This window comes from Engraulis encrasicolus, chromosome 5, assembly GCF_034702125.1.
Source record: "Engraulis encrasicolus isolate BLACKSEA-1 chromosome 5, IST_EnEncr_1.0, whole genome shotgun sequence".
NCBI classification, from domain to species: domain Eukaryota; kingdom Metazoa; phylum Chordata; class Actinopteri; order Clupeiformes; family Engraulidae; genus Engraulis; species Engraulis encrasicolus.
Genome location: NC_085861.1, coordinates 45,268,722 through 45,296,187, shown reverse-complemented (window position 1 = coordinate 45,296,187; position 27,466 = coordinate 45,268,722). Strand labels below are relative to the sequence as shown.

At 43.8% G+C, this 27,466-nt stretch overlaps 1 protein-coding gene across 2 annotated transcripts; it reads right to left on the bottom strand.

The window, feature by feature from the left end:
• Positions 1-952: 952 nt before the first annotated feature.
• zgc:158689 (uncharacterized protein LOC791177 homolog) lies at positions 953-25,120 on the bottom strand. 2 transcript variants are annotated; one of them, XM_063199552.1, is made up of 15 exons: positions 24,559-25,120; positions 20,370-20,495; positions 19,904-19,979; positions 18,648-18,734; positions 14,131-14,192; positions 12,752-12,823; positions 10,383-10,520; positions 8,028-8,180; positions 6,497-6,676; positions 5,656-6,316; positions 4,666-4,891; positions 3,640-3,705; positions 2,386-2,581; positions 1,659-1,699; positions 953-1,151 (listed from the first exon to the last, which is right to left on the bottom strand). In XM_063199552.1, the coding sequence occupies exons 2-15, from the start codon at positions 20,415-20,417 to the stop codon at positions 1,079-1,081; spliced, it is 2,079 nt and encodes a 692-aa protein (XP_063055622.1). In that variant the 5' UTR covers positions 20,418-20,495; positions 24,559-25,120; the 3' UTR covers positions 953-1,078. The 2 variants fall into 2 exon arrangements, with proteins under 2 accessions (XP_063055622.1, XP_063055623.1); XM_063199553.1 differs by lacking the exons at positions 18,648-18,734; positions 19,904-19,979; positions 20,370-20,495; positions 24,559-25,120 and adding an exon at positions 15,149-15,195.
• Positions 25,121-27,466: the final 2,346 nt, after the last annotated feature.

The window sequence follows — 27,466 nt, the reverse complement described above, 5'->3', positions numbered from 1 at the left end:
TTAGATTATTATGTAAATATGTAAACTTTTATACAATTTCACAAATTCTTCCCCCATCACTGTCCTCTCAGGCAAAATATATGTGCTCCACCCATCAACCAAAATAAGGAGAGGTGGTCATATATTCAGCAGGTAGACACACAAATACATTTATATTTGATATGCAACATCTCACAGGGCAAAAAAATGTCATTTGTGGATGCAGATCATTGACAAAAAACGCATTGACCTCCAACCACTCATAAGCATTAATAATACTAAAACTGTGTTGTTCCTCACGATCTGCTATGCAGGCAAGCTATTCAGTGCTCAAGTTAGGATTCAGTTCCTGTTTACATAGTCAACATTAGCTGCATACCCATGGTGGTAAAAGGCAACTCCATGGAAACAACCAATGTTAGTTACTGTAGGAAGCCATACAAAAGTTAAGGTTATGAACATCCATATCGTTATTATGTAGTGGATTCCACGTACACGACGCTTACACAACAATTACTGTTAACTTAAAATGATAGTTCCTGACTTTGACTATTTTTTGTATTCATTATAAAACAGTTTTTTTTCATTGGATGTTGAAAAAACAATCATCCAGAATATAACATCCAAAAGACCTAAGATTTCAGTAAAATCAACTTCTCTAATGCTTTTTTTGCTTTAAAGAATTTAAGTATTTGACTGACACGGTGAGTATAGTCCAGCAACCAAAGCACATTTCTGAGCAAACCTCAAAGCTCTCTAGACCAGTGTTTCCCAACCTTTTTTGTCTCGCGTACCCCCTAAACCTTTTTGTTGTGCCATGAGTACCCCCTAATTCATGTTTTATATCGCTTTCCCTGTCCTGCTGTGACTGCTCCATACATTTGTTATAATAATATCTTTCCAAGTACCCCCTGCAGTGTGCTCGCGTACCCCGAGTGGTACACGTACCCCTGGTTGGGAAACACTGCTCTAGACAACAAAAAAGCTATTAGTATGTTATTAGTCAAATATCATGGCAGCTTCTTCCATTTTCACAGCCCAGTGGACTGAGCTCTCGACAAACACACCGTCTTTTACTCCACGAGAAGGGCAGGGTGTTTTACTCAATGAGAGGGGCTGAACGGTCGTTGGTCACTGTCTTCCTGAGCCGGATGTGAGCAAAGGGGTTACTCCTGTGTGGGGGTGATGAGACAGCAGGCATTATGGGAAAAGTATGTGACTAGTACAGTACATGCTTAAGTACACGTAACATGGATGTGCTACAGTGCAAAGTCAATGCACCAATGATAAATGTGAGAGATGTGGTGGAATAATCTCCCAGAGGCAGCAAGACAAAGCATATCTCGTTCAACCTTCTCTTTTGTGACTTTCCATACTAACGCTTGAACTGCCCCAGTCCTGAGCCAGACTCTATGGGGACTCTACAAAGCGGTATATTGTCCCAGGCCCAGGGAAAAAGGGGGCCCAGAATTGGATCTTCATTACATTACATGTATTGGGTTGGGGCCCATTTAGTTGATTTTGTCCTGGGCCTGGCCAAAGCTGTCGGCGGCCCTGACTACTGGTAGTAGTTCTACTATATAAGTCCTGCTTATACAATGTATTTGAAGGCACGTTTCATAATAAACAAAAAACACACAGAAATACCCTGTTGTATTTAGAGTACAAAGTATAGATACCTGGTTGGTGAGGGAGGTGCCGAACCAAACTCGGAGGAGAGCTAGAGGGGGATAAACACAGTCAACCATTTAGTGCCACACACTCCATTATCCTCTCAGTTTGTTAACAACTGTCTAAGTTCTGCCACAAGTGCTGCAGAAGAGTTACTGACTGACAACTTCTTAAAAGCATTACAACACTTGCAAAAATTAATACTGTCCTTATCTAACGTGAAAACAACAAAAATTGCCAAGTGAAACCGCAATGTTTTTCGAAAACAGTGCCATGTAATGGCAATCACCTTTTACCACAACTCAGTCTATCACTGACTTTTGGGCTGCTTTAGAAGATGCGGCTATTGGACAAACATGGAGGGAGAGAAAGCAGAGGAACAATCAGGAGTGTGGCTGATGGGTCTCTAGGTTGCCCATGTGAGTTTACCTGGTGAGTTTCGGGGTTGACCATGCTGTACTAGGTTAGCGTGTTTCCCTGGCAAATCTCTGGGTTGACTGTGCTGTAGGGCTGTACTAGAATAGGTAGCATACCTGGTGGGTCTCTGGGTTGACCATGCTGTGCTAGGGTAGTGTGTTTACCTGGTGGGTCTCTGGCCTGACCATGCTGTACTAGGGTAGTGATGTGTATTTACCTGGTGGGTCTCTGGCTTGACCATGCTGTGCTAGGGTAGTGTGATTACCTGGCGGGTCTCTGGGTTGACCATGCTGTACTAGGGTAGTGATGTGTGTTTACCTGGCGGGTCTCTGGGTTGACCATGCTGTACGGCCTGGGCCTGAAGGTGCTGATCCTCTGGGAGGATACGGAGCTCTCGTCCTCCGAGTCCGGGCTCGGCTGCAGCGAGCCGGGAGGAGGGGCCAGCTTCTCCAGCTTTTCCAGTTTATCCAGCTGGCCCGTACTGGTGCTGTTCACCTTGGACAGCAGGAGGGAGCTGCGGAGGAGAGGAGAGGAGAGGAGAGGAGAGGAGAGGAGAGGAGAGGAGTAGTGGAGGATAGGAAGGGAGGGGAGGGGAGGAGGTGAGGGGTGGCAATGGGTGGAGAGGAGAGGAGATGGGTGGAGAGGAGAAGAGTAAAGTAGTGGAGGATAGGAAGAGAGGGGAGGGGAGGAGGTGAGGGGTGGTGATCAGTGGAGAGGAGAGGAGAAGAGTAAAGTAGTGGAGGATAGGAAGGGAGGGGAGGGGAGGAGGTGAAGGGTGGCGATGGGTGGAGAGGAGAAGAGTAGAGTAGTGGAGGATAGGAAGAGAGGGGAGGGGAGGAGGTGATGGGTGGAGAGGAGAGGAGAGGAGAGGAGAAGAGTAAAGTAGTGGAGGATAGGAAGGGAGTGAAGGGGGGAGGTGATGGGTGGAGAGGAGAGGAGAAGAGTAAAGTAGTGGAGGATAGGAAGGGAGGGGAGGGGAGGAGGTGAGGGGTGGCGATGGAGAAATTGAGAGCCCGTGTTGAGAATGGGAGGGGAGGAGAGTAAGGGTGTGGAAGACAGGTGGTTGATAGGATAGGAATGGAGAGAGAGTGGAGTAATAAGAGAAGTGGAGAGGAGGGGTGGAGGGGCATTTTAAACAGATGTTACTTACTCTATGCATACTTTATGTGGAGTTAAGCAAATCTACTTCAGTGGATACAGTAGCATCAAAATAGCTGTAGAGTGGAGTTTTCTACTAATGTTGCTGATTTATCTGTTGTCACAGAATGAACTGCGAAAATAAAGCCATGAAGCAATGACCTCAGTGACCTTGAACATTTATGCTTCCCCAAGTAATAACTCATTACATGAAGCTGAATATGTTGTGTATTAGTTTACCAGTTGTCTTACATGGCTTGACGGTGTTATTTATTAAACATTGTAGAATAAATCTCCAAAACTGAGATCGTCTCTACAAAATAAGGCCCATGGGTAGCTAGCTAGCTAGCTCACTGTGGTTCGGGTTAAATAATTCCAGTCCCAATATTAGTCCCAATCCCAATATTGTTCCCAATCCCAATATTGTGCACATACCTCTGTTCCTGTTGTTCGCCTGAGCTTGGAAAAGCTTGCGTGTAAGAGAAAGGAAACCAGCCTTTCCTGCAGAGAAAAGTAGGGAACAAAATATTGTTTTAAATGTATAATTATTTTATCATTATTTTATGATCAGTTAGACCAGCTATTAACTCTGCTTTTCGTTCTTAGAATCAATTCCCTGGCTTTTACCAACTGAGGTGAGAGATGTAAGATGTAAGACAGGAAGCCACACTTTTATTTACTAAGTCCTAGAAAGTAGTGACCCATATCTAAAGCGAATTAATTGATCAATTGCTTTTTAATCGGATTGCCTAATTAATTCTCTGACTGTTGCATGTTTGTGTGTGAGCCAAAATAACAGCTTAATCAAAGCAAAACACCCATGCTGTTACGAGGCACACATTCATTTTGCACAAGTTCAAGTGTAGGCTATTCACATGAATAGACATACAATAGGTGTGCGTGATACGCAATGTATTGCATGATCGTGTAGATTAATATCCCTTGCATTATTTTACGCAACACGTCTACTTGGTCTCATTTTTTATTAGGAGAGAGAGAGAGAGAGAGAGAGAGAGAGAGAGAGAGAGAGAGAGAGAGAGAGAGAGAGAGAGAGAGAGAGAGAGAGAGAGAGAGAGAGAGAGAGAGAGAGAGAGAGAGTGTCTGTGTGCAGGTTTACATTTGTTGTTTATGGTAAAGAGAATATAGTACACAGTGAATTGTACAGTATTAATTCAAGACATAGAGTGTTGATTTTACATAATACATCAGAATAGTGTTTCTCAGCGTTGGCTCTATAGCCCCCCAGGTGTGCACTGAGAGCGATACAGCTGAGAGGGGATACAGCTGATTAGTCCATTTTATTTTTTAATACGAAGGGGGGCTTTGGCATGCTTATAATGGGGTCAAGGGGGCATTTATTCAAAAAAAGGTTGAGAAACACTATAGACTCTACATGTGGGTCCCAAGTACTCTCTAAGTGTTGAATTAACACTGCATTTGTTTACTGTGTAGTCCCAGTACCGTCCAGTTCTCTCGTTCTGGCCGTAATGCCATCCGTCCCTGGGCTCGCTGATGAGGAGGATGAGGATGTCTCCAGGAAGGAAGTTTAGCAGACAAGAGCCCCCTCCTCCTCCTCCTCCTCCTCCTCCTCCTCCCATAGTAGGGATGGAGGGGGCATGAGCAAACAGTGCCTCTACTCGGGTCGGGGGAGATAGTGGAAGCACCCGGGGGAGAGTAGAACCTGCTCCTAAAGGAGGGAAGGAGAGAGAGAGAGAGAGACAGAGACAGAGAGAGACAGAGATATGAAGTAGTGAATTAGGAGATTTGGGAATCAATTGATGAATGAATGTATTCACATAGTAGTTGTAGAAGCTACAGTGGTTGCTATTTGTCATGGTTTTTGCTCCAAAAATTAATCCAGAAACAATTGCGGGTTCATGCATTTTGTGTATGCCATCACGAGAGACAAAAAGAGCCCCTATTAGTCCTTGTAATGACTTGGCACACCACACCACACAATGGCACACAACAGCACACAACACACTGAATCACATTGAATCAATTTAAATACATGAAATAAGACTTAAAGGGGCACTCCACCCATTTGCATTAGGCTTTCCATTGCTAGACACCCAGTCATACTTTTGAATGGTCGTGCAACACTCTCTCAATTCCCCCTGAGACGGGAGAAATCCGTATTCACCTCTTAACACTTCCTCCTACAATGATGTAAAAATCGTCATTTTGCATCATTGTAGGAGGAAGTGTAAGAGAGGTGGATTTCTGTTGAGACTACAAACCTTTTTCCCACCATTTCAAACCCGCCCATAGGGGGTTGGACCTAAAAGCTATCACAGATCAGTGTGCCAGTGCTTTTGAAATCACTGGCATTGAGGGTCCAGTAAGGCACCAAATTAGAAATGTATGCTACTATTCTACTACATATATGACCCACTTTCAATACATATTCATGTTTCCACCGGTGGAATGCCCCTTTAACAATGCCCTTACCTACTCCTCCCGTTCGTGTCTCACTGGGCCTTCTGGGCAAGGGCAGTGTGGCGGTGGCATACACCTCCGCCGCCTTGATCAGCTGCGGGTTACCGAAGGGCAGCGAGCTCCCCACGCCCTGATGGCCAGAGGGCACGGGGGTCATGGCCCTGGAGAGCGGTGCGCTGTGGGGCAGCGGAGGACTGTGGGGGGCCGAGGGCAGCGCCAGGCCGTGCATGGAGCCGAGAGCGGACGGAGGCCCGGAGCTCATGGACAGGACGGAGGGCGCAGACGCCAGCGGCGGCGGGCACTGCAGGATGGAGCTGCTGAGGGAGGTGCTGATGTGCAGAGGTGCATGCTGGGACGGCGTGGGTCCTCCTCCGGAACTGCTGGGGCTGGTGCTGATCATGGTGCCGCCATTGCTGCTGCTGCCGCTGCTGCTGATCTGAGTGTGGAGAGGGGGAGGAGGGCTGCCGGAGGACCCGGTCAGGGCACGGAAGGACTGGGGCCCGGGGGAGTACTGCTTAGGGCTGTCGCTGGCTGGTGAGGACTGGGTGGGCCTCAGGGGCTGGTGCTGTTGCCCTGGTGTTGGCTGTTGCCCTGGTGACTGCTGGTGGTGCTGCTGCTGAGAGCGATTACTATCTCCATTGAGCAAAGGTGGAACCTCCTGCACGGACAGTCTCTGAGGAAAGACATGAGGACATGAAGGTTTGAGAAAAACCCTTCTGAAGACTGAAGTCTTTTTATTATCAATTTCCATTTTCAGTACAAGAAAATTGTACTATCAAGTGAAATTCAAGTTCAATCATTTAACCAAAAAAAAATAAAAGCAAAAAGTAGACATCCCTCATTGACATCTCACCTGTTCACCTGCCTGTCCTGCCCCTAACTTGCCATGCCGGAGGACCTCAGCTATCCCAGAAGCCCCTGGGGTCTGCGGGGCAGTGAAGCGGAGCAGGTTCAGCGCTCTCTCTGGAAGCTTGGTGGGCTGAGAGCAGGACAGCTGCCATGACGACAGCTTTTGAGACAGGAGCTCCCTCACCTGGGAAGAGCGAATTATGACGCGTCAATTAGAAGATGTTGCAGAGCTGTCAAAAGTAAAACTAAAAGTAAAAAAAGAAACAGTTTCCTTCCAAAACAGATAAGTTATCTTAGTAACCAGTAGACCTGTGTACTTGTCTTACGATTAGCTGACTCTGCGCTGGTTGGATCAAATTTGTTGTTGGTTCTTGTTAGGTTTTTAGTGTTTTTCAGTAACAACACACTCTGTCTACCTCATTATATTAATTAAAAGAGTGAACAGGGTTTAGAATTACAGAGCAGCAAGACGCCTCAGCATCTACAACAGTATTTCATGTTTCTTTGCCAAGCTCTGATGACTAACTACACACATCAGAAACTCACCACCATCTTCAAATCAGAAGGCAATAGGTAGCAAAGCACTTCCTCTTATGTCACTGCACAGTTTCACTTTGAAATGCATCTGCTGCCTGAGATGAGTCAGCCAACCTACTTAAGAGGAAGCGTGATCTGTTGGCATTCGTTTGAAATTTGACCTTGACCTTGTCACCTCTTACGGGCAGAGATGGGATTGTTTTGCTTTGTTTACAGAAACAAACAGCTTGTTTTCTTGCTGATGCATCTTTGAAGGGAAACTCCCTTGCACTGGTGGTGGGTTAGCAGTTCTTTATTTCTTATTATGAATAGTAAGTGCAATATGCAATATGAGTTTGCATAGCTTATGAGGCACTAAATATTTAGCAATGCAATATAAGACAGTTGTTAATTGTCTTGTATTCTACAGACCTGCTTCTGTGCTGAGTTAATTCATACACCAGGGCCTACGTTGTTCTTCTGGAGGGTAACATGCTGTTGACATGGCTCCTTACAACCATGGTTAATGAGCACTCTGATCTTACAGTGGTACTTAATAATCAATTTGGTTCCTCATCTTACAATAGTTCTCATCTTACAGTAGTCAAACTACCAGTTTGGTTCCTCACCTTAGTGTAATTAATGATCGGTTTAGTTCCGGTTTACTTCATAAGCAGCTTGGTTTCTCACCTTACAGTCATAGTTACAGTAACTAGTTCCTCACCTTACAGTTTGGTTCCTCAACTTAATTTTTGGGTGCTTGCTTTACAGTGGTAGTTTAAGTAGCGGTGTGCTCACTCACCTTGGTTTTGGTTTCTCATTGCAGTGGTAGTAGATGAGTATTTTCCTTGCTCACCTTATAGTGGTAGTTAAGGAGTATTTTTGGATCCTAACCATGAGTGTTTTACCTTATAGTGGTAGTTGATGAGTATTTTCCTTGCTCACCTTACAGTGGTAGTTGATGAGTATCTTCCTTGCTCACCTTATAGTGGTAGTTGATGAGTATTTTCCTTGCTCACCTTACAGTGGTAGTTGATGAGTATCTTGGTGACGGCACACTGCCGGTCCACCAGGAAGCAGTAGCGTCGCCTCTCCTCCGTCAAGGCCGAGCGGTAACCCATGGCAACCAGTGTGTCCAGCTCCCCCTGTCTTCTACTCATCAGCTCCACAAACTGACAGTTTGAGTTGAAGAGAGACAGAAAGAAAAAAAAAGAGTAAGAAGGGAAGAATACCAGGAAGGTAAAAAAAAGAAAGACAGAGAAGCATGTTTCACGTATAGAGATGTAACATATTCTGTGGTGCAACGGCAGATAACCTTGTACTTTTCCATCCAAGCACTGACATTTGGGCCTGGAATATACATACTATTTGACAGACAGACAAAGAACCTAAACAGGAAGCGATTAAAGGGAAGAGTTGACCTCACATCCTGTCTGCTCAGCAATGATACCAGGATTTCTAATACCAAAGACTCCCGCTCTCCCGACATAACCTTTTCTTTCAAGGCTACACCCTTCCCTGCCTTTCTCTCAGCACATGCCATTCTCTCTCTCCTTTCTCTGCCTTTCATTCTTTTTTTTCTCTGATTCATGCACGCATTCACGCACGCACGCATGCACGCACGCACGCACGCACGCATTCACGCACGCACGCATGCACGCACGCACGCACGCACACATGCACGCACACACAAACGCATGCACACGCGCACACACACACACACTTTCTCCTTCCAGCTTTTCACTACTTGGCCTCAACTCTGGTTTCTGGTTAATCTCATCCTCTCTGCTTTGAATTCGTTTGACATGCACGCACACACACACACACACACACCAGCCAGTCATACACAACACACCTTATTAACATTTTTGGCAGCTGCAGTTGGATAGAGATTTGGCTACGTTTGCGCAAATATTGCTACTTTTACAGGAGGTCTTACATACAGTAGTTTCAGGCCTGCAACGCTTGCCAAGAGAGTAATCCCATTAATACATAATCAAAAGTCTGTTTTTGGCTCCGCAGCTTACAGTTGTAGTCCAGTTTTACGATAGGGATGCTGGCGCATACTCTGAATGAATGGCAATTAAGCTGGGAAACTCCACTACACTCACCTCGTCTCCTAAAGCAACACTCAGTAGCTGCAGCTTTGAATAATGTTTCCAAAGTTAGTACAGTTCTTCTTCCTTCCATGGGCAACAGCCATAAAAAGTCTTACAGGAGGCAGGTTATCTCTATGTAGTTTAAATAGAACATAATTCCACTTCATGTTGCTGAAACTTCGGGATATACTACTATTGATATAAAATAGTAAATATGCCTATTTGACAACTTGACAACTTCAAGATCATATCTACAACTTAAAACAATTAGGTGATCCCAAACCTTTGAACAGTATAGCACATGTAGCCTACAACTATCTCTGTCTCCTCATTTTTTGGGGTGTTCCGCACGTACCTGCCTCTCTCAGTCTCCATACTTGTTGGGGTGCCTGTTTCCATGTATTGTAAATGTACTGTGACATATTGTAGTATCTGTCTCCACATTTTTTCAAGTGTTCTAAATGAACCTGCATCTGTCTGTCTCCATACATGTTGGAGTCTCTGCTTTCCTGTGTTGTAAATGTACTGTGATATATTGTAAATACCTGCATCTCTCTGTCTCTTGTTGGAGTCTCTGCTTCCCTGTGCAGTATTGTAGATGTACTGTGATATATTGTACATGTACCTCTACTTCCCTGTGTTGTAAATGTACTGTGATATATTGTACATGTACATGCATCTCTCCGTCTCTTGTTGGAGTCTCTGCTTCCCTGTATTGTAAATGTACCGTGATATATATTGTACATGTACTTCTGCTTCCCTGTGTTGTAAATGTACTGTGATATTATATTGTAAATGTACCTGCATCTCTCTGTATTTTGTTGGAGTCTCTGCTTCCCTGTGCACTATTGTAAATGTATTGTGATATATTGTAGGCCTACGTGTACCTCTGCTTCCCTGTATTATAAATGTACTATGATATTATATTGTACATGTACCTCTGCTTCCCTGTCTTGTACTGTGAATGTACTGTGATGTATTATAAATGAACCTGCGTCTCTCGGCCTCCATACTTGTTGGGGTGTCTGCTTCCCTGTATTGTAAATGTACCTCTGCTTCCCTGTATTGTAAATGCACCTCTGCTTCGCTGTATTGTAAATGTACTGTGATATATTGTAAATGTACCTCTGCTTCCCTGTATTGTAAATGCACCTCTGCTTCGCTGTATTGTAAATGTACTGTGATATATTGTAAATGTACCTCTGCTTCCCTGTATTGTAAATGCACCTCTGCTTCGCTGTATTGTAAATGTACTGTGATGTATTGTAAATGTACCTGCATCTCTCGGTCTCCATACTTGTTGGGGTGTCTGCTCCCCTGGCTCTTCCTGCGCAGCTTCTTCAGCTGTGATTGGCAGCGATCGATGGACTCCGCCTTGGACTTCCTCTCGCTCTGGTACTTCTTCAGCGTCGCCTGGAATTGGAGATTTTGATTTTTTTTTATTTGTTTAACCTCTCCTTTATTTTCCCCAGGAAGACCCTTGAAACGATACCAAGCCTTGTGGCAGGGCCGGTCCAATTCAGCGGGGACCGCTAAAATGTCGCTGGAAGAAGATAACCCAAACTCCGGGAAGTGTCCGTTTGAAAGCCGCTGTTTAAATAGGGCGGGTAGAAAACCATGACTGTTTTGCTCTTGACAGGACACCAATACATGTTTCATATCACACCACCCTCTCTGGGTGTAACTATACACAAGAGAGCAAATTGAAGACCAACAAAAACACAACCTTGAACACAATTTTGAGTGATTATTTATTAACCCCTTAAGACACGGCATTATAAATTAGCTGTTACCAGAATGGCAATGGCCAAGTTGTAATGTATTACTTAAGGGCCCGTGCACACCGTCATAGTAGTGTAGTACTATAGTAGTCTATTACAGCGTGCCACAGGAGGTACGGCGTGCATTAAGGGGCACGCCGTACCTCGGAATACAGCGGAATTTCAGGTGGTTGATGAAAAGCCTTTGAGGTTTTTTTAAGTGTGATTGAATATGCGCTGTTAGAACAGAAATAAAACCTGTCCTGTAAACATGAACTCTTTACACCGCACACTGGAGCTGACTGCCTGGCTATTTCAATCAGCCTCCTAATAAATTCCCAAATATTTATACACAGTAATACATCAACCTTTTTTCTTTTCTTTCCTTTCCATTCTGGCAAATTTACAAGAGCACACAAGTTACAACAACTAGAATCTTTCAGGACCTTGAAGTCTCTGTGTGCACATATCGCTCACTACAAAATAATATTTATTAGTAGTCAGAATATACAGCCCCAAAAATCTGGCAATTCTGGCTTCTTATCCAAGCTCAACAGTCAATCAAATCCCCTCCCCTTGGCGGTTGATAGGCTGTTTATAGGACTGCTTATTGGCTGAAATCATATTCGGTTCAGGCTTCCCCACTATGTACAGTAGTAATGTACTGTATAGGAGAACTAGGCCTGTGTAGTAGAAATACCACAAAGATTTATTTGAGTGCACAAATAAAACAAGCAGCTGGTGGGGCTAAGAGATCAGGTCCGTAAATCTGACTGAAGAGACTAATGAAAGGGGTAACCGAGGGTTAACTTCTGCATCGTGTGTAATAAATATAATGACCCAAACATTTGAAGGTACTGTAGCCAACTTAACTCCCACCTGCAGCAGAAAACCCAGCAAGTTCACCAGCTGTCAGCAGAGCACCCGGAGGCTCTTCCATACAGAACATCAAACAGTGATAAAAGAAGGGGGGATACAGAGGCACAAGGGTGAAGAGGTAGAGGTGAGGCCACAGACCCACTCCATCAACATCTATCTAACAACAGTTATACTAAATGAGCTTAGTACATGTGTGCACACACACACATATACATCTGGGTTACACAACACACCTGTTTTACCTGGTATAGATGTGAAATCTATTACCATGAAGCCATACTTGTAATATGTGGTGGTAATAAATGATTATTGCATTGAAATAACATAAAACTACCATACAATTACCACCTTATTAGCAATCCGATTTGTAATGTATAATGCACTGCACAATACAAAGACTGTGTGCTATAACTGTGTGAGAGGGTGACTCGTTACTATAATTTACAATAGAAAGTAAATGTATATCTGTATATCTGTGCTGCTCTTGCTTACACAACATATATCTAAACAAATAGGATACTCTGAGAGTGCAGACCTCTGCCAACGCTATCTGACAATATTGAAGAATCAATAAAATAAAGATCCTGAATCCAGTTGGTGATCCAAATAACTGCCAATAAAAAACTAGTTCTATCTCAGCCAAATTGTAACCAAATTCTACGCAATGATTTCACAATTATCTGTCTGTTTTTTTGAGTGGGTTTTTTAGGCAGTTAACTAACAACAGAACAAACAACAAAGGCAAAATTGAAACCTCCACGGAGCGCGATAATTTACAACAGAACGACATCAATAACAAGGAATACTGTGCCATACAGAATTACAACTGCTGATTTTGTCTGAACTCATACTTATCTGGCCACGTGGCCAGTCTTAAGTCAATCCAACTTCTTACTACAGCGTTAAGTAATGCTCAGAGTGGACCTTTTGTGGCCGTGTTTAAAGCATTTTGGGTTTTATTTTTTCAGAAGTGTGTGACCTAGTTGTGTGAGTAGCTGGACTTACAGTCAAGTATTTGATGTCCAGGTCTAACTTCTGCTCCAGCTGGGAGAGGAGCTCTGAATGGAACAGCTTCAACTGGCAGAGGAAACAAAGGCAGAAGTTATGGCCCAATAACACATCAACACACATGCAAGCGGGCACACACACAAACACACACACACACACACACACACACACACACACACACACACACACACACACACACACACACACACACACACACACAGATAGAGAAGGAGGGCGGAAGAGAGAGCAAGAGAGAGGAGAGAGAGAGAGAGAGAGAGAGAGAGAGAGAGAGAGAGAGAGAGAGAGAGAGAGAGAGAGAGAGAGAGAGAGAGAGAGAGAGAGAAAAGCAGATTCTTGGGCAGCACTCTGCATTAAGCATGAAGTCTTGGATGATTTGGCTTTGTGTGTTGGAAAAGCTTTGTGGTTTTTCCAATGAATCTGATAATACGCGTTGTGACTCACTACCACATGTGTGAACAAATTCTACGGCTTGTTTTCAATTGCCAACTTACACAACCTTTCAGGCCAACAGACATAATCATAGCCACAACCGCCTCACTCCCTTGAAAATATGTTGTTCAATTACAAACAGTTAAGCATAGATTATCAAACCGATTATCAAACGTATCTACAACTCCCATAATTGAAAGTGAAGTAAAACATCACCCAGAATATCATTGAGTTAATGTTAAACATTTTGAAGGTAAACTATGCAATTTTCACACAACCTTAAACACGACGTTGCATTGAACCCTAAATCTCTTTATTTAGATGGCGGTCCTTCTTTGTTTTACCCATCGAAATATTTGTATATAAAGAAGCTGTTTTGGATGTTGACCATTACCTGGACAGACCTCACTCACATAGCTTAACACTGAAACTGACTTCAGTAGATTTTATTACAAAGCAACTTACAGTTATGTTAAGGGTATTGGTTACAGTCCCTGGAGCAGTGTGGCCTTAGGTGCCTTGCTCAAGGGCACTTTGGCCGTGGATAGAGGTGTAGGAATGACTGGTAAGGGTGGGATTCGAACATGCAACCCTCTGATCTTTAGTCCAGTGATTTCCAAACCCTTTTTGTCCTGCGTACCCCCTAAGCAATTTTGTCATATGATGAGTACCCCCCTTACTCATGCTCTATATCTCTGCCTCTATATCAATGTGACTATACTCCATATACTTATTATCACATTTGCCAAGTACCCCCTCAGGTGTGCTCACGTACCCCTGGTTGGGAAACATTGCTTTAGTCCACCTCCCTATCCACTAGGTCTAGGACACGGCTGCCCTGCTTCAAGTGTTTGTGAGGCTGGATTGGGAAGTACGCATTTGAGACAGGAGACAGTGCGTAGGCGATCACATCACATGATACTCACCACGTCCTCCAGCTGGACTTGAATCTGCCTGTGCACCTCAGCCATTTGGAACAGTGTATCACCTGAACACACACACACACACACACACACACACACACACACACACACACACACACACACACACACACACACACACACACACACACACACACACACACACACACACACACACACACACACACACACACACACAACCACACAACCACACAACCACACACACACACCACCACAAGAAAAAGGATAACATGCAAAACAATCAGGCCAACAGTCAGGCGGGAGGAACATAGCCATCCCTCTTTTCTCTGTATTGTGTTAGGCATTGCTTTTCTAAGTAGCATTTCGGGGGGAGAGCGCAGCTATGGTGGTCTGGCACGTGTACCGTGTACATGCTGTGCTAGCAATGGAAATGATGAGTCGGCTACAAAGTTACCATCCTGACTTATGTCTGCACTGGACTCTCTGGTTATTAATGCACTCTGCCATGCTAAAAAACAGATGTTTGTCTGTCTGTAACCCAAACAACGTGTGTGTGTGTGTGTGTGTGTGTGTGTGTGTGTGTGTGTGTGTGTGTGTGTGTGTGTGTGTGTGTGTGTGTGTGTGTGTGTGTGTGTGTGTGTGTGAAGAGGCACTGAGACAATATAACATCCCTGTCTTCGAAACAGCACGGTAAGCAGTATAAACTACATGTAAGCAACTTGTGATTGCTATCAAATTTACCCTCGTCAAAATTCACTGTCACTAGTCCAAGTCTATCAAACGTTCATACGTTATGAATAAAGAACAAATAGCACAACAAGGGCAAGTTGCTCAGTTCAAACCCATTATTGTTTGTGTCTAACTTGTGACTGCTATCTTATGGACTCTAAATTTGTCAAAACCTCAGCACTTCTCCTGCACCAAGTCCAAATTCACCAAAGGCAAGACTTGCTGTACAGTATATGAGAGGGAGAAGAGAGAAAAATGAGTTTCTTTGGCACTTATTCTATTTTTCCTCCATTTGTATTTGCTGCTGATTTACTGCGGTTCGAGTCAGGTCTACCATGTGGAAGCCAGGCGAGCACTCCCCGGGGAGATGGAGTTATAGCGGGCGCAGGGAGAGCTGTAGAGCAGAGTAGAGAGCAGATCAGTGCAGAGAGTAGAACTCTAGAGTAGAGAGTAGGCAGTAGAGAAGAAGGTAGTGTAGAGGGTAGAGTAGAGATAGAGTAGAGTAGAGTAGAGTAGAGTAGAGTAGAGTAGAGTAGAGTAGAGTAGAGTAGAGTACTGCAGAGTAGACAGCAGATAGTGCAGAGAATAGAGTAGAGAGTCAGCAGTAGAGAAGAGTAGAGTATTGTAGTGTAGACGACAGAGTAGAGTAGAGTAGGGTAGAATTATGGAGTGTAGAGGAGAGGAGAGTATTGTATAAAGTAGAGGAGAGAGTAGGAGAGTACTGTAGAGTAGAATAGAGGAGAGGAGAGGAGAGAGTAGGAAGTAGAGTAGAGTAGTGTAGTGTAGAGGACAATAGAGTAGAGTAGTGTAGAGTAAAGTAGAGTACAGGGGTGCGTTTGAACTACAGATGTACTTTGTAGTTATCTACTTACTTCAAGGCAAAATCCGTGCATTTCTCGAAACCTTACTATTCCCACAGTAAGCCCAAAGTAGTGTGGCTACTTTCCTGAGTCCACACCGCTACTTACTTTCTTGGCATTGCAGTGCGTGACCAAAGAAGCAACAAGAGATAAGCATGATTGCTGAGTCATGATTCAGCTGTTTCCTCCTAAATTCAGTGCGTGAAGTAGAAAGCAATAGTGTACAACCACCACCAGCACATTTGATTGGATGTCACGACAACGTGACTCCGCTGTTTCCTCCACAACACACCTTGTAATTTCTTTGTGAAAAAACACGGCCGTGGCATTACAATCTGACACCGTCCGCACCAATAATGCAGTATTATCCGCATATCGATTGTATTTCGTTTCATTCCGAGGTGTAATTTGTAAAATATTTGGACAATAAAGTTGTGGTTACTCCCAGAAAATCGTCTGTTAAAGTGTCATATCCCTAAGAAATTTTTGTGCGGATTTCATTACATAGCCTAGTGGTATTCACGCTTGCATTCCAATGGGAAAACAGAAGCCACGCCGGTTCGAATCCACATGGTTGCAGTGCCACAATTTTGGAAATATCTGACAGAAATAGGTAATTTATGTTGTGCATTACCAACACACACGTGCAGCCAATGTAAAATGTGTTACACTGTAGGGTCCAAAACACGATTTCACGAGTTGTTGTCAACATGCTGCACACTGGTTTCGAACCCGCGTGGCTCGCGTCTTCCCATTGATAGGCAAGCGTAAATACCCCTAGGCTATGAAATGAAATTCGCACTAAAAACATTTAAGTATTTGACACGTAAGCCAGTGCATTTCCGGGAGTAACCAATACTTTCGTATCTAAATATTTCACAAATTACACATCGAAATGAGACGAAATTCAATCGGTATACAGCTAAAAGTAGCCTATATTATTAGTGTGGGATTCATCAGATTCCAAGGATATTAAGTTTTTTTTCACGAACAAATGACATGACGTGAATTTGTGTTCTGAATACTCTCGCAGCTGTATCATCACTTTGTGTGCATGTCGATTGATTTTCATCGCTTTTGCACCACAGGATTAAAAGATATTGACACATTTGTGGTCAAATATGTACTACAAGTTTAGCTAATGGGTGGAGTCACACTCTGAAGTAGACTAGCGCTGTGTGTTACTTGGGGTGGCTGAGGTGATGTCTGGACTCAATGGATCTACTCCAGCTGTACTTCAACTTCACTGTCGAGATACGGATAGGAGGCGCCTCACTTTCAAAGTCACCACTACTTCAGAGTGCACATTACTCCAAGCAGTAGTTACTTCGTGTGCTAACGTTCGAGACACAGGAGTTAGCAACTTTTATAGCTACTCTGCAAAGTTGCTAACCGACTAGCTACTTCGCCTTTGAGAAATCTACCCCAGTAGTGTAATGTAGAGGAGAGGAGAGTAGAGCAGAGGGGAGAGTAGGGAGTAGAGTAGAGTAGTGTATAGAGGAGAGGAGAGGAGAGTAGAGTAGAGAGTAAGTTCACGCTAGTGTGTTATCACTCATCTCTAGAATTGATCTTGGTCTTTTGTCTGTCTTGGTCTTGGTCTCAATAAGCCTAGGCTCACTCATCCCAATGGCATTCCAGACATCTTGAGCGATCCTGGCGATGGGAGTAATTGACTTTGTATTGATTCACTGGCGACAGAAGAGACAAAAGTGATTTGGGCATCTAAAGGGGATTTGAGCAAAAGTTTGTAGTTGGACTTCAGCGAATATTATGCAAATGACCTATGATGCGGTTCGTCGACAGCCGCTACAGCCAATTGGAATGCCGGAATGCTTGCATTCTGCTTTTAACAGGCATACTCTGTCGCATCTGTCGCTGGTATCGCTCTTGCTACAAAGTCCAGCGATTCTCTGTGGCTTTATCTTGTTTCCGCCGGAGTGCTCGCCCGGTAAGTGTGACGCAACACTACATAGTCAGCATTAGCCACTGGGAAGGTCTCAATACCCCCCTCCGGACTTAGTAATATCTTCGGTCTCAGAGTAAGTGGTCTTGACTGCATCACTAGCAGAGGGAATATAGGGAGCGGGGAGAGCAGCATTGACTGAGGGCCCAGGCCTCCTGTGCAGTCCATTTGTAGGCCAGTTTGTTTTGGGTGTCCTCCTGCTGGGGCTGTATGGTTGGCCCAGAGCTCCCTCCCAGCAGCCTGTCTCCCACTGAACTGCCCAGTGTGTGGGGTTGCTTTGGCATGCCTCTGTCTCTGTCTTTCTTTTTTTCTTCCTCTCTCTCTCTAATTCTCTCTCTTTCTTTTTCTCTCTCTCTCTCTCTCTCTCTCTCTCTCTCTCTCTCTCTCTCTCTCTCTCTCTCTCTCTCTCTCTCTCTCTCTCTCTCTCTCTCTCCCTCACACTCTCTCTCTCTCTCCCACTCTCTTCTTCCCTCCCCCACTGTTTTCAGCAGTACAATGAGATCATGTGGTGTTGTTAATCTCTCAACAATGTCCTCTCTCTCTTTCCTTCTCTCTCTCCATTTTTTCTCCTGGCTCCTCTCCTTTTATTCTCCCCAATATCACTCCATCAATCTTCCTTAGCTTTTCATTCTAACTTCCTTTTTTCTTCCCCTTATCTAGTATGCGGATATCTCTTTTTTGTCTTCTCATAGACCTTTCTTTTTTGCTTCCTTTTATTTACTCTTGTTCATTAGTATAACTTTTCTTTCCTTCCTCAGCCACTGTAGCTACTCCCTCGTTTTCTCTCTCACGTTCGCTGTTTCTTGTTTGCTGCCACTCTCTTCCTAAACCTCTCCTTTCCTTTCTTTCCCCTCTTTCTTTCACAGCCTGTCTCTCACTTTCTCTTTTCTCCTTGTCTCTCTGTATTTTCTCTTTCCCTCTGCCCCCATTTCTCACACACTCTCTCTCTCGCTCTGCCTGCGTGCCCCCCTCTCTCACCAGTCTCTTACCCAATTCTTTTGATCCCTGGCTGTCACTGGCCAGTTCCCCCAGTTTGACTAGTGCGTCGAAGTAGCCCTTGGCAGCCACCGTCACTCCTGTGAGAAAGACCAGAGCAAAGACACATTTTAGGGCAGCCTGTGACTAACATTTCCTTTCAACTTCACTTGCTCGTCAAATGTTTTTTTCTTTCTTTCTTTGCTGCTCGGACATTTTTGTCTTGTTGTTTTTTTTTCACAGGGCACCAATGGCACAAGCGATCTCAAACCACCGTGAACGGCATAAACAACAACAGCAATTACGGCCCTGAATGAATGAATAAATTAATGAATGAATGAAAACAAAAGCTTTTTTTTCTCCCCTGACATGCAAACAGGAATGCAAACACCGCTTTTAACACGCAACGAAGGAGCAGCACACTCAAATGTTATCCTAAGCAGTACGCACTAGAACACTGCGGAACACTGTGCAGAATACTGTGCAAAAGCTTTGACATCTGTGGTTCATATGCTACGTGTTAAACTTGATCGTCTTCCTCAATTGTAGGTCACTTTGGATAAAAGCATCTGCTTGGTGTGCAGTGTAGTGTGATATTCTGGCATGTCTCAGTAGGTCTTTTATACAAGTAGGCAGCTGGCTCAGTGGGGCTGTCAACAGATCACAAACTGCACAAAAAAGAGAATGAAGCTAGACAAAATAATATCCACTTATGACTACACTGTAGCAGCATTTGAACTCAAAAGGAGGAATGGGATGATAATAATGACAGACTCAGTGGTGTAGTAAAAGAGAGAGAATAAAATAAAAGAGCATTGAACTAAGAGAAAACTGTAAAATGAGTAAACTGTATATCCTACTGTATAGGTAGGCTATAGGAGTAAACTATATATCTTAATATTAGCTACCATGAAAAGCCAGTAATGTCTTCCTTCAATCTGACAGCAGAATACAGTAGAATAGAATAGAATCGAATATAATAGAACGTAAAAGAATAGTAAAGGGCCCTTGTAAACTGAAATTACTATTCGATTCACCATTTGCCAAAATATATAAAAAACGTAGGCCTATTGCTACTGGCTACCAGACACGTCAAGGTCAAACACACACTGCTCTGTGTTTCCCAGAGAAAGCACTTGAAGCCTGTACCCATGTCTAGACGACACATGTGCAGTGCATTGTGGCCCAGACTATAGTAGTAGGCCACTAACTCCACTCCGCCGTGGCAAGCTATGGCAAATCTTTTGTAAGCTGATCATGCGGCTCTTACCTGCCAGGGCCTTTTCATAATGCTTCCCCATGGTAACAAAGTTCTTCAGACTGGGATTGAACTGGTCCAGGATCCCCTGTTAGCACACACATGAAATATGGTTAGCCTGAAAAAGTGGTTTAAGACATGAAGGCATGTACTTATACTCTTGCTTCACTCGAATAAGGTGGAAGCATATTAAGGACACGCAGCTTATAGAACACTGTCTGCCCCGATATGCTGAATGAAGTCTCCCTTTTCAAAACATGAAATCGGTCGCGCAATTAACATGATACACATGTCTTGTTCCATACATAGGCCTAAGCTTTTTGAGTCATCTTCATAGTTGTGATACTGCGCTATATATAATATACGGTATTGTATTGTATATTTGACTTGCAGCTGCATTACATTACAGTACAGTACAGTAAAAAAGTAGTTCCGAATGCAGTGCTGGGCACCACATGTACCAGCTGGCCATCTGTACCTTGTAAACGTTCTCAGTCATCTTGTTGACCTCTTCTGACCGAGACATGGTGTTCCCCCAGAAAGTGCCGCCAGCAGCCTTTTCAGACTAAACTATCAGAAGTTACGGTGTAGGACTGTTGCACCCCTTTAGGTAAAACAGAGAGAAGATACATCAGCTCAGTACCTCGGTCAGTGAATATTTGGTAGATACCAGAGGTGTATAAAGTAGTTTGTAGGCGTGGAAGTGAAAGAAACGTTAAAACCCTCATTTGGTACTCCTTAGGTATGGAATACATTTTGTAACAACTATGTAATACCATGTGTTGTGCTTGCATCATGAATTTACTAGAGATGCACCCCAATACTTGCTCATTATATTCATACTCTTCAAACACTTGCCGATATCAGGCAACGATACTGCTATTACACAAAAAGCGCTAGGCCTACATCTTATCACATTCCATTCACTGAAAAGCAGCATGGGAAAAAAGCACCACCTCATTCATTTACTAACATTTAAATCAACATCCAAAGGGACATTAAAACAAATATCACAGGTAGGAAAAACAAGGCTGTGCATTTACTTTCATTGTATGTTGAGGTTAAAAGTATCGGTATGGGTACTCAGTATCAGCAAGTACAGACATTAATGTACTCATATCGGTTTTCAAAAAAAGTGGTGCAGTGCATCCCTAGAATTTACTTACTTCGCTTTTTTTTTTACTTCATACACCTATGTTAGATACAGGCAAGAGTTTAATAGGCCAGAGGTTGCCCCCTACAACCGAAGCAGTGGAAATCACGCTCTAAAGCAGTGGTCTCCAATTATTTTTCCCCAAGGGCTAAGTTATGCAGCGCAAATGAAGCTGAGGTCCAAACAATTTGCCAGACTGTATGGCCACAGATAACACACATACAGTATATGTTTTCATTTGTTCCAACTTCATGTCGGGCCAAATGTTTGCCATGCCCGGACTGGATCTGTCCCGCTGGCCACAATTTGGAGACCACTGCTCTAAGGCCAAGGAAAAGAGGAATGGGACTAGCCTGTAGATAGGCCTATGTCTGACAACTGAAGCAGTGGAACTCAAGCTCTAAGGCCTAGGAAAAGAGGAATAGAGCTAGCCTGTAGATATGTCTGGGTGATGGACATTTACAACCAGTGACTAATTCTCTTGTTTGAAGGAGCCCCATTCAGAAAGACAAAACCAGAAGAGCCTTACAAGAGCTTGGAAAAACAAACTCTAAATGGCTCTTCACATAAACATGACCAAAGAAATGTCCAAAACCTCCAAACTATTTATTCCTACTGGGACACGTGTCAGTGCATTTCTGCCTTCTGTATGCATATTGGATTTTGTGGTGGTTTTGAAACCCATTCTGAAACCCACCACAATCTATTCCTCCGGCAGTAGTATCAGTGCATTTCTGAATTCTGGATTTTGTTCGAGGTTTTGGAACCCATTCTTTTATAGGTTTATAGTCAGTCACCATGGCAATATAAATAACTTCTACACTGATGGTTGTATAACAAATTACCTATAACATATGATACTTAACATTGCCAGTGGGATATCACCTTACAGCACTTCCCATCAACAATGGAATCCAGTAGACATTAATTAATACTCTGCAATATACTTCTAAACACTTTGGCAGGTTATTTTTCACAGTATTATACAAAGACTTGAAGGGAAACTATTGTTGTAAGTAACACTCAAATGAAACATAATTAAGAACAGATTCTTTGTATCTCCCATCTAAATCCTGTGTCTTATTCTGTCTCTTTTCCTTGCTCTGTCTATCCTAAGCAAGAACAGCAAAATACAGTCATGAGCTCCTCAATAATTATGCCATCGCAGCGCAGGGTTATCACGACTTTGAGATTAGGTGACCCCAGCCCTGCCGTTATCATCTGCAAAAACGTAATGGTGTTATTTATTATGATTGGTCAGACAGGTCCTGGAGAGGCAGATGAAAACAATGGCCATGAAAGCCGAGGCACAAGTGTCAAAGCCCTGGACAAACAAGCTGGTCCTGTCGCAGTGTTTTCCTCTGGAACGATCTGCGGGAATATGCCAGCCAAGACGAAATTCCAGCTGGGATTACATGAGCAGATCACACACACACACACGCACACACACATGCATGCACGCACGCACACAGACACAGACACAGACACACACACACACACACACACACACACACACACACACACACACACACACACACACACACACACACACACACATACGCACTCGCACACACACACACATATACTCTTCTCCTCCTCCTTGGGTTCAACACTTCTGGCACTGATTGGCGTATTTATGTGTGTGTGTGTGTGTGTGTGTGTGTGTGTGTGTGTGTGTGTGTGTGTGTGTGTGTGTGTGTGTGTGTGTGTGTGTGTGTGTGTGTGTGTGTGTGTATGTGTGTGTGTGCGTGCATGTGTGTGTGTGTGTGTGTTATCTCAGCGAGATTACAGGGAAACTCTTGCCCGCGTTGACTAATAGAGCAAGGCCAAAAGAAAACATTCCCACTACTCAGCTTTCTCCTCGTCTCCTCCTGCAGTCCTCACCCAGCCCCTCTGTCCTGTGTTATCTCTCTCCACCTCCCTGTATATTTCACTCAGTGAAACACAGACAATCCATCTATGCCTCGCCTCGACCAACTGACCAACCCCCCTCTCCCCCCTAACAGACACTCACACACACGTACATAGACACACACACACACACACACACACACACACACACACACACACACACACACACACACACACACACACACACACACACACACACACACACACACACACACACACAGAGCTTACTGTTCTCTTCCAACCCCTAACAGGATGCGGAGCGGCATTCTCTGTGGTGGAACCCTTTTCAGAGGCTTCTTTAGCAGCCAATGATTCTGATTCTATTGCTGTGAGAACAGGGTCCTGTGTGAGGCCCTAAAACACTTGTCGTCTTCTTCATCATCATCATCTTCATCAGCTTACATTTTTTTGAACAATGTTGCTGGGCAACATCAAGATTGGCTGCTAAATGTCCAATGTCCAACATTCCAACAATTAAACATTGAAAAAGTTATTTGCTGCTGATCCAGCTTCTCTCTGTGTGTGATTATGGTTCAAACAAGATCTTATATCATTGCCATACATTGCAGAATATTGCCCTGTGTCTTGTCATCATAAGTCGTGCATGTATACCTTGACCACTTGAATTTCCTGTCTGAGATAATAGGTGACTTATTTTTCTTTCTTTCCTTCTTCTTCTTCTTCTTCTTCTTCTTCTTCTTCTTCTTCTTCTTCTTCTTCTTCTTCTTCTTCTTCTAATAAGGTTTGTCTATGTATGCACCACTCTAATTTCCCATCTAGGGCAATAATAAAGTTGACTTCTTCTTCTTCTTCTTCTTCTTCTTCTTCTTCTTCTTCTTCTTCTTCTTCTTCTTCTTCTTCTTCTTGCATTCATTCATTGCACTCTCTTGCATGCCCTACTTATTATGGCGTCTTTTCACTGCTATAAATCTCAGAGGATCTGCACAGGTATGCGAGCAGCATAAATATTTGGGGACACGGGGGCTTTTACAAGAAAACACACTCGATGAAGACACTAGTCGGTCAGTAAGTCAGCACACACAAATGTCTGTCTCACCCTGCAACTCAAAACTGCTGGACATATAGGAAAAAAACAACATCTGAAATTATTTTTGGACTTCTCCTCCATTGACTGTTTTTTTCAGCTACTGATCCTGTGGCTAAAGCAGTGTTGCAGTCACCAATTTCTCCCATGATTGAGATTCCAAATCGTTCTGCTCAAGCAATCTCGCTCATGGCTTTTCATCAACTTTGCATGCACAGCTGCACCCACTGCACTTTGATTTGAAAAAAAGGCCTTGCAGCACCAGTATTAGGTATAAATCTACATCAGCCAGGTTAGTCAACAAGACACATATAATCGGATTGGAATGGCCTTACAGGGACAAGAAGTTGGCAAACAAACAGCAAAGCATTGCTTCAAGTCGCCTGGTTGCAAGAAACCGCTCAACTATTGGCGTGCGTATTGGAAGCAAATGTATTGTAGGCTACATTTTTCTTGCACGAACACCACCTGTTGATATTTATCAAACTGTCAATGGTCTTCTCAGTGCCACTAAGATGGGATTGATGCAGAGTCATTGGACATTCAATGGGTTCTTACCGTCTCTCTTCTCATCATAGAATAAGACGAATCGTAAAAACTCCCTTCGGCTTTGTCTACTTTTTTCCTCTTCTTCACTCGGCTCCCTGCAGTCCTCCTCTCTCCCCCGTCGATTGTGGGGGGTGGATGGTTGAACCCACGACTGCACTAAATCTCAATTTCCCCCCTTCAGTGCCCTTTTTCGCCTCACCCCGCGCGCGCTCTCTCTCTCACACACACTCTCTCTCTCTCTCCCTCTCTCTTTCCCTCACCCCCTCTCTCAAGCCTTATTCACTCAAATCGAGGTCAGATTTTGGTGCCGTTCTGTACCTCTCCTCATTGTTAGCCAGATTAAACCCATGCCTTTGCGCTCACAACGCCGCGTTTGGAGATTGAGATGAAGGGGGAAACTTTGTTAATTCCAGATACTTAAATTCCCCCCACAACTTGTAATCTGGCAAAAGGCGATGGTTAGCGCGCACTAACTCGGTTTATGCATTCTGCCTCTCTCGCTCCCTCTTTCCGGACAATGTCTTCTCTCTCTTTCCCCCTCGCTATCCCTCTCTCTCTCTCTCTTCCTCGCTCGCTCTCTCGGCCTGAATAACAATGAGGTAACTAACGGGACCGCATGAATAGCGGTGCTGCTGAGAATAATGACTTGAACTTTTTAACGCAGAGCCGACTGGCCCTGAAGCCGCTCATCATTGGACCGTGCCCACCGCCCCTCTCACCCACTCCTTTCATTCAAGAACGAGCGAAGAATGAAGTAGCCTAGATGCACTGCATAACTCTGGTCGATAGGCATTTTGTAGTAGGCTACATTACCTTCCTCGACCCCTGAGTCAATTTTATTTTATACATTTCTATTGCTAGCTGTCATTTCGACACTGCATTTCATTCGATGCATGTGTAGAAACATTTCCCCCAAAATGTTGCACGAAGATGGAGGCGTGGTTTATTATATGTATGATGACCTTAGGAAAAGTTTCAATGCTTTGGACACTTTTCTCTAAACAATTAAGTAGTCTAGCTCAGGGGTTCCCAAACTTTACCATAACAACAAGGACCCTCATATTGCTTACCGATGCATTCTCCAAGGCAATACCCTTACATGGGCCGTGCCGCAAACATTTTACGCACCCCCTTTCACAACTAGTCTAGGTCTGCGGCAGTGCCCTAGGATGCATACTATAAAATAATGACGATAATAGTCTTAATGTTCAGAGATGCAATAGATTATTATACTGCTGTTGAGAATATTGTTCAGAGTTTTTGTTTACTTGGTTTACCATAGGCTATTCACTTTGCTGTGCTTACTATTCAAGCAACCTTGCAGCGCGCTCAGCACCTCCTCGCAGCCCTGTAAGGGGTCCCCGGACCCCACTTTGAAAACCACTGGTCTAGCCAACTTGTTATGACAGAAAATGCCATATGCATGGAGATATAGGCTATAGCCTATATGCACTGTGAAGCATTATTATTTATTAAATATTAGACCTCTTAAAACTCTCATATGGAAAAGGTAGGCCTATCTGTTGGATACAGTGTTGGGTTCTTCATTCCTGAGTGGTCTTTTATTCCTGAAAGATCTGTCTAGGAGAGCTCATCAGCTCACGAATGGTGCCAGTGGGCACTGAAAGCCTTCTCTTATCCCTGATTATCACACCGAATACTTACACAGGTCATTTAACGTACCTGTCACATTTAATTAAGGCTATTTTGATTGTATTATTCAGTCTGAATGGCAAATACACACATTTTCATCTGAGATATTAGGCCTATAGGCTACTCTTCCCTTGCTTGTGAGAGGAAATGTGGTTGTGAGATTCACAGTACAACGGTTCTGAAACATTCCTGAAAATTAAATGAGGCATGCAACCCATAGTAAATAAAGCACTTGACAGCAAAGAAGTCAGCTATGTGTGGAATCAGTCCAGCCTCCCTGTTAATCACATGTTCAGCTCAGGCAACCAGATGCCGGCTTAGATAGATAGATAGATAGATAGATAGATAGATAGATAGATAGATAGATAGATAGATAGATAGATACTAGTAGAGTAGAAGAGAGAGAGAGAGAGAGAGAGAGAGAGAGAGAGAGAGAGAGAGAGAGAGAGAGAGAGAGAGAGAGAGAGAGAGAGAGAGAGAGAGAGAGAGAGCGCACAGTTTCTTTGTTGATCCTGGAAAAGACAACGATCCAGCTTGAAAGGGAAATGTCAACAAGAAACAGTGATTTGTGAACAGTTTGGGATGCTAAAGGAGATGAGATGAGATGAGATGATAAACCAAAACATCGCTGCCCACCATCACAACACTAGGGACAGCATGGCGGCCTCCTGTGGACATTCACATGAACTGCAGTAGGAGATTTCCTGGAGGAGCTGCATGCAAGATTATTCCACTCCAGAGGGTGGCTCTAACAACCAATGCACTGTACCTATAGCTCTCTCTCTTTCTCTCTCTCTCTCTCTCTCTCTCTCTCTCTCTCTCTCTCTCTCTCTCTCTCTCTCTCTCTCTCTCTCTCTCTCTCTCTCTCTCACGCCTTTATGTCCTGCATGTGCACACACACCCACAAACACACACACGCATGCACACACGCGCGCGCGCGCACACACACACACACACACACACACACACACACACACACACACACACACACACACACACACACACACACACACACACACACACACACACACACACACACACACACACACACTGAATGAATGACAGATAGTCATGAACAGTGTCTAATTTATGCTTTGCTTGTGTCATTCCACACAGATTAAGTCTGTTGTCAATGTTGGCAGCGTGGCTCATCAGTTGAATAAGGGGCACATTGTACTGTCCATCTATTACATGCACAAAAGTCCGTTTTGTCTGTACGCTGTTTAATGTGATGGAATTATTATTATTGTTTTTTATTTCTTCA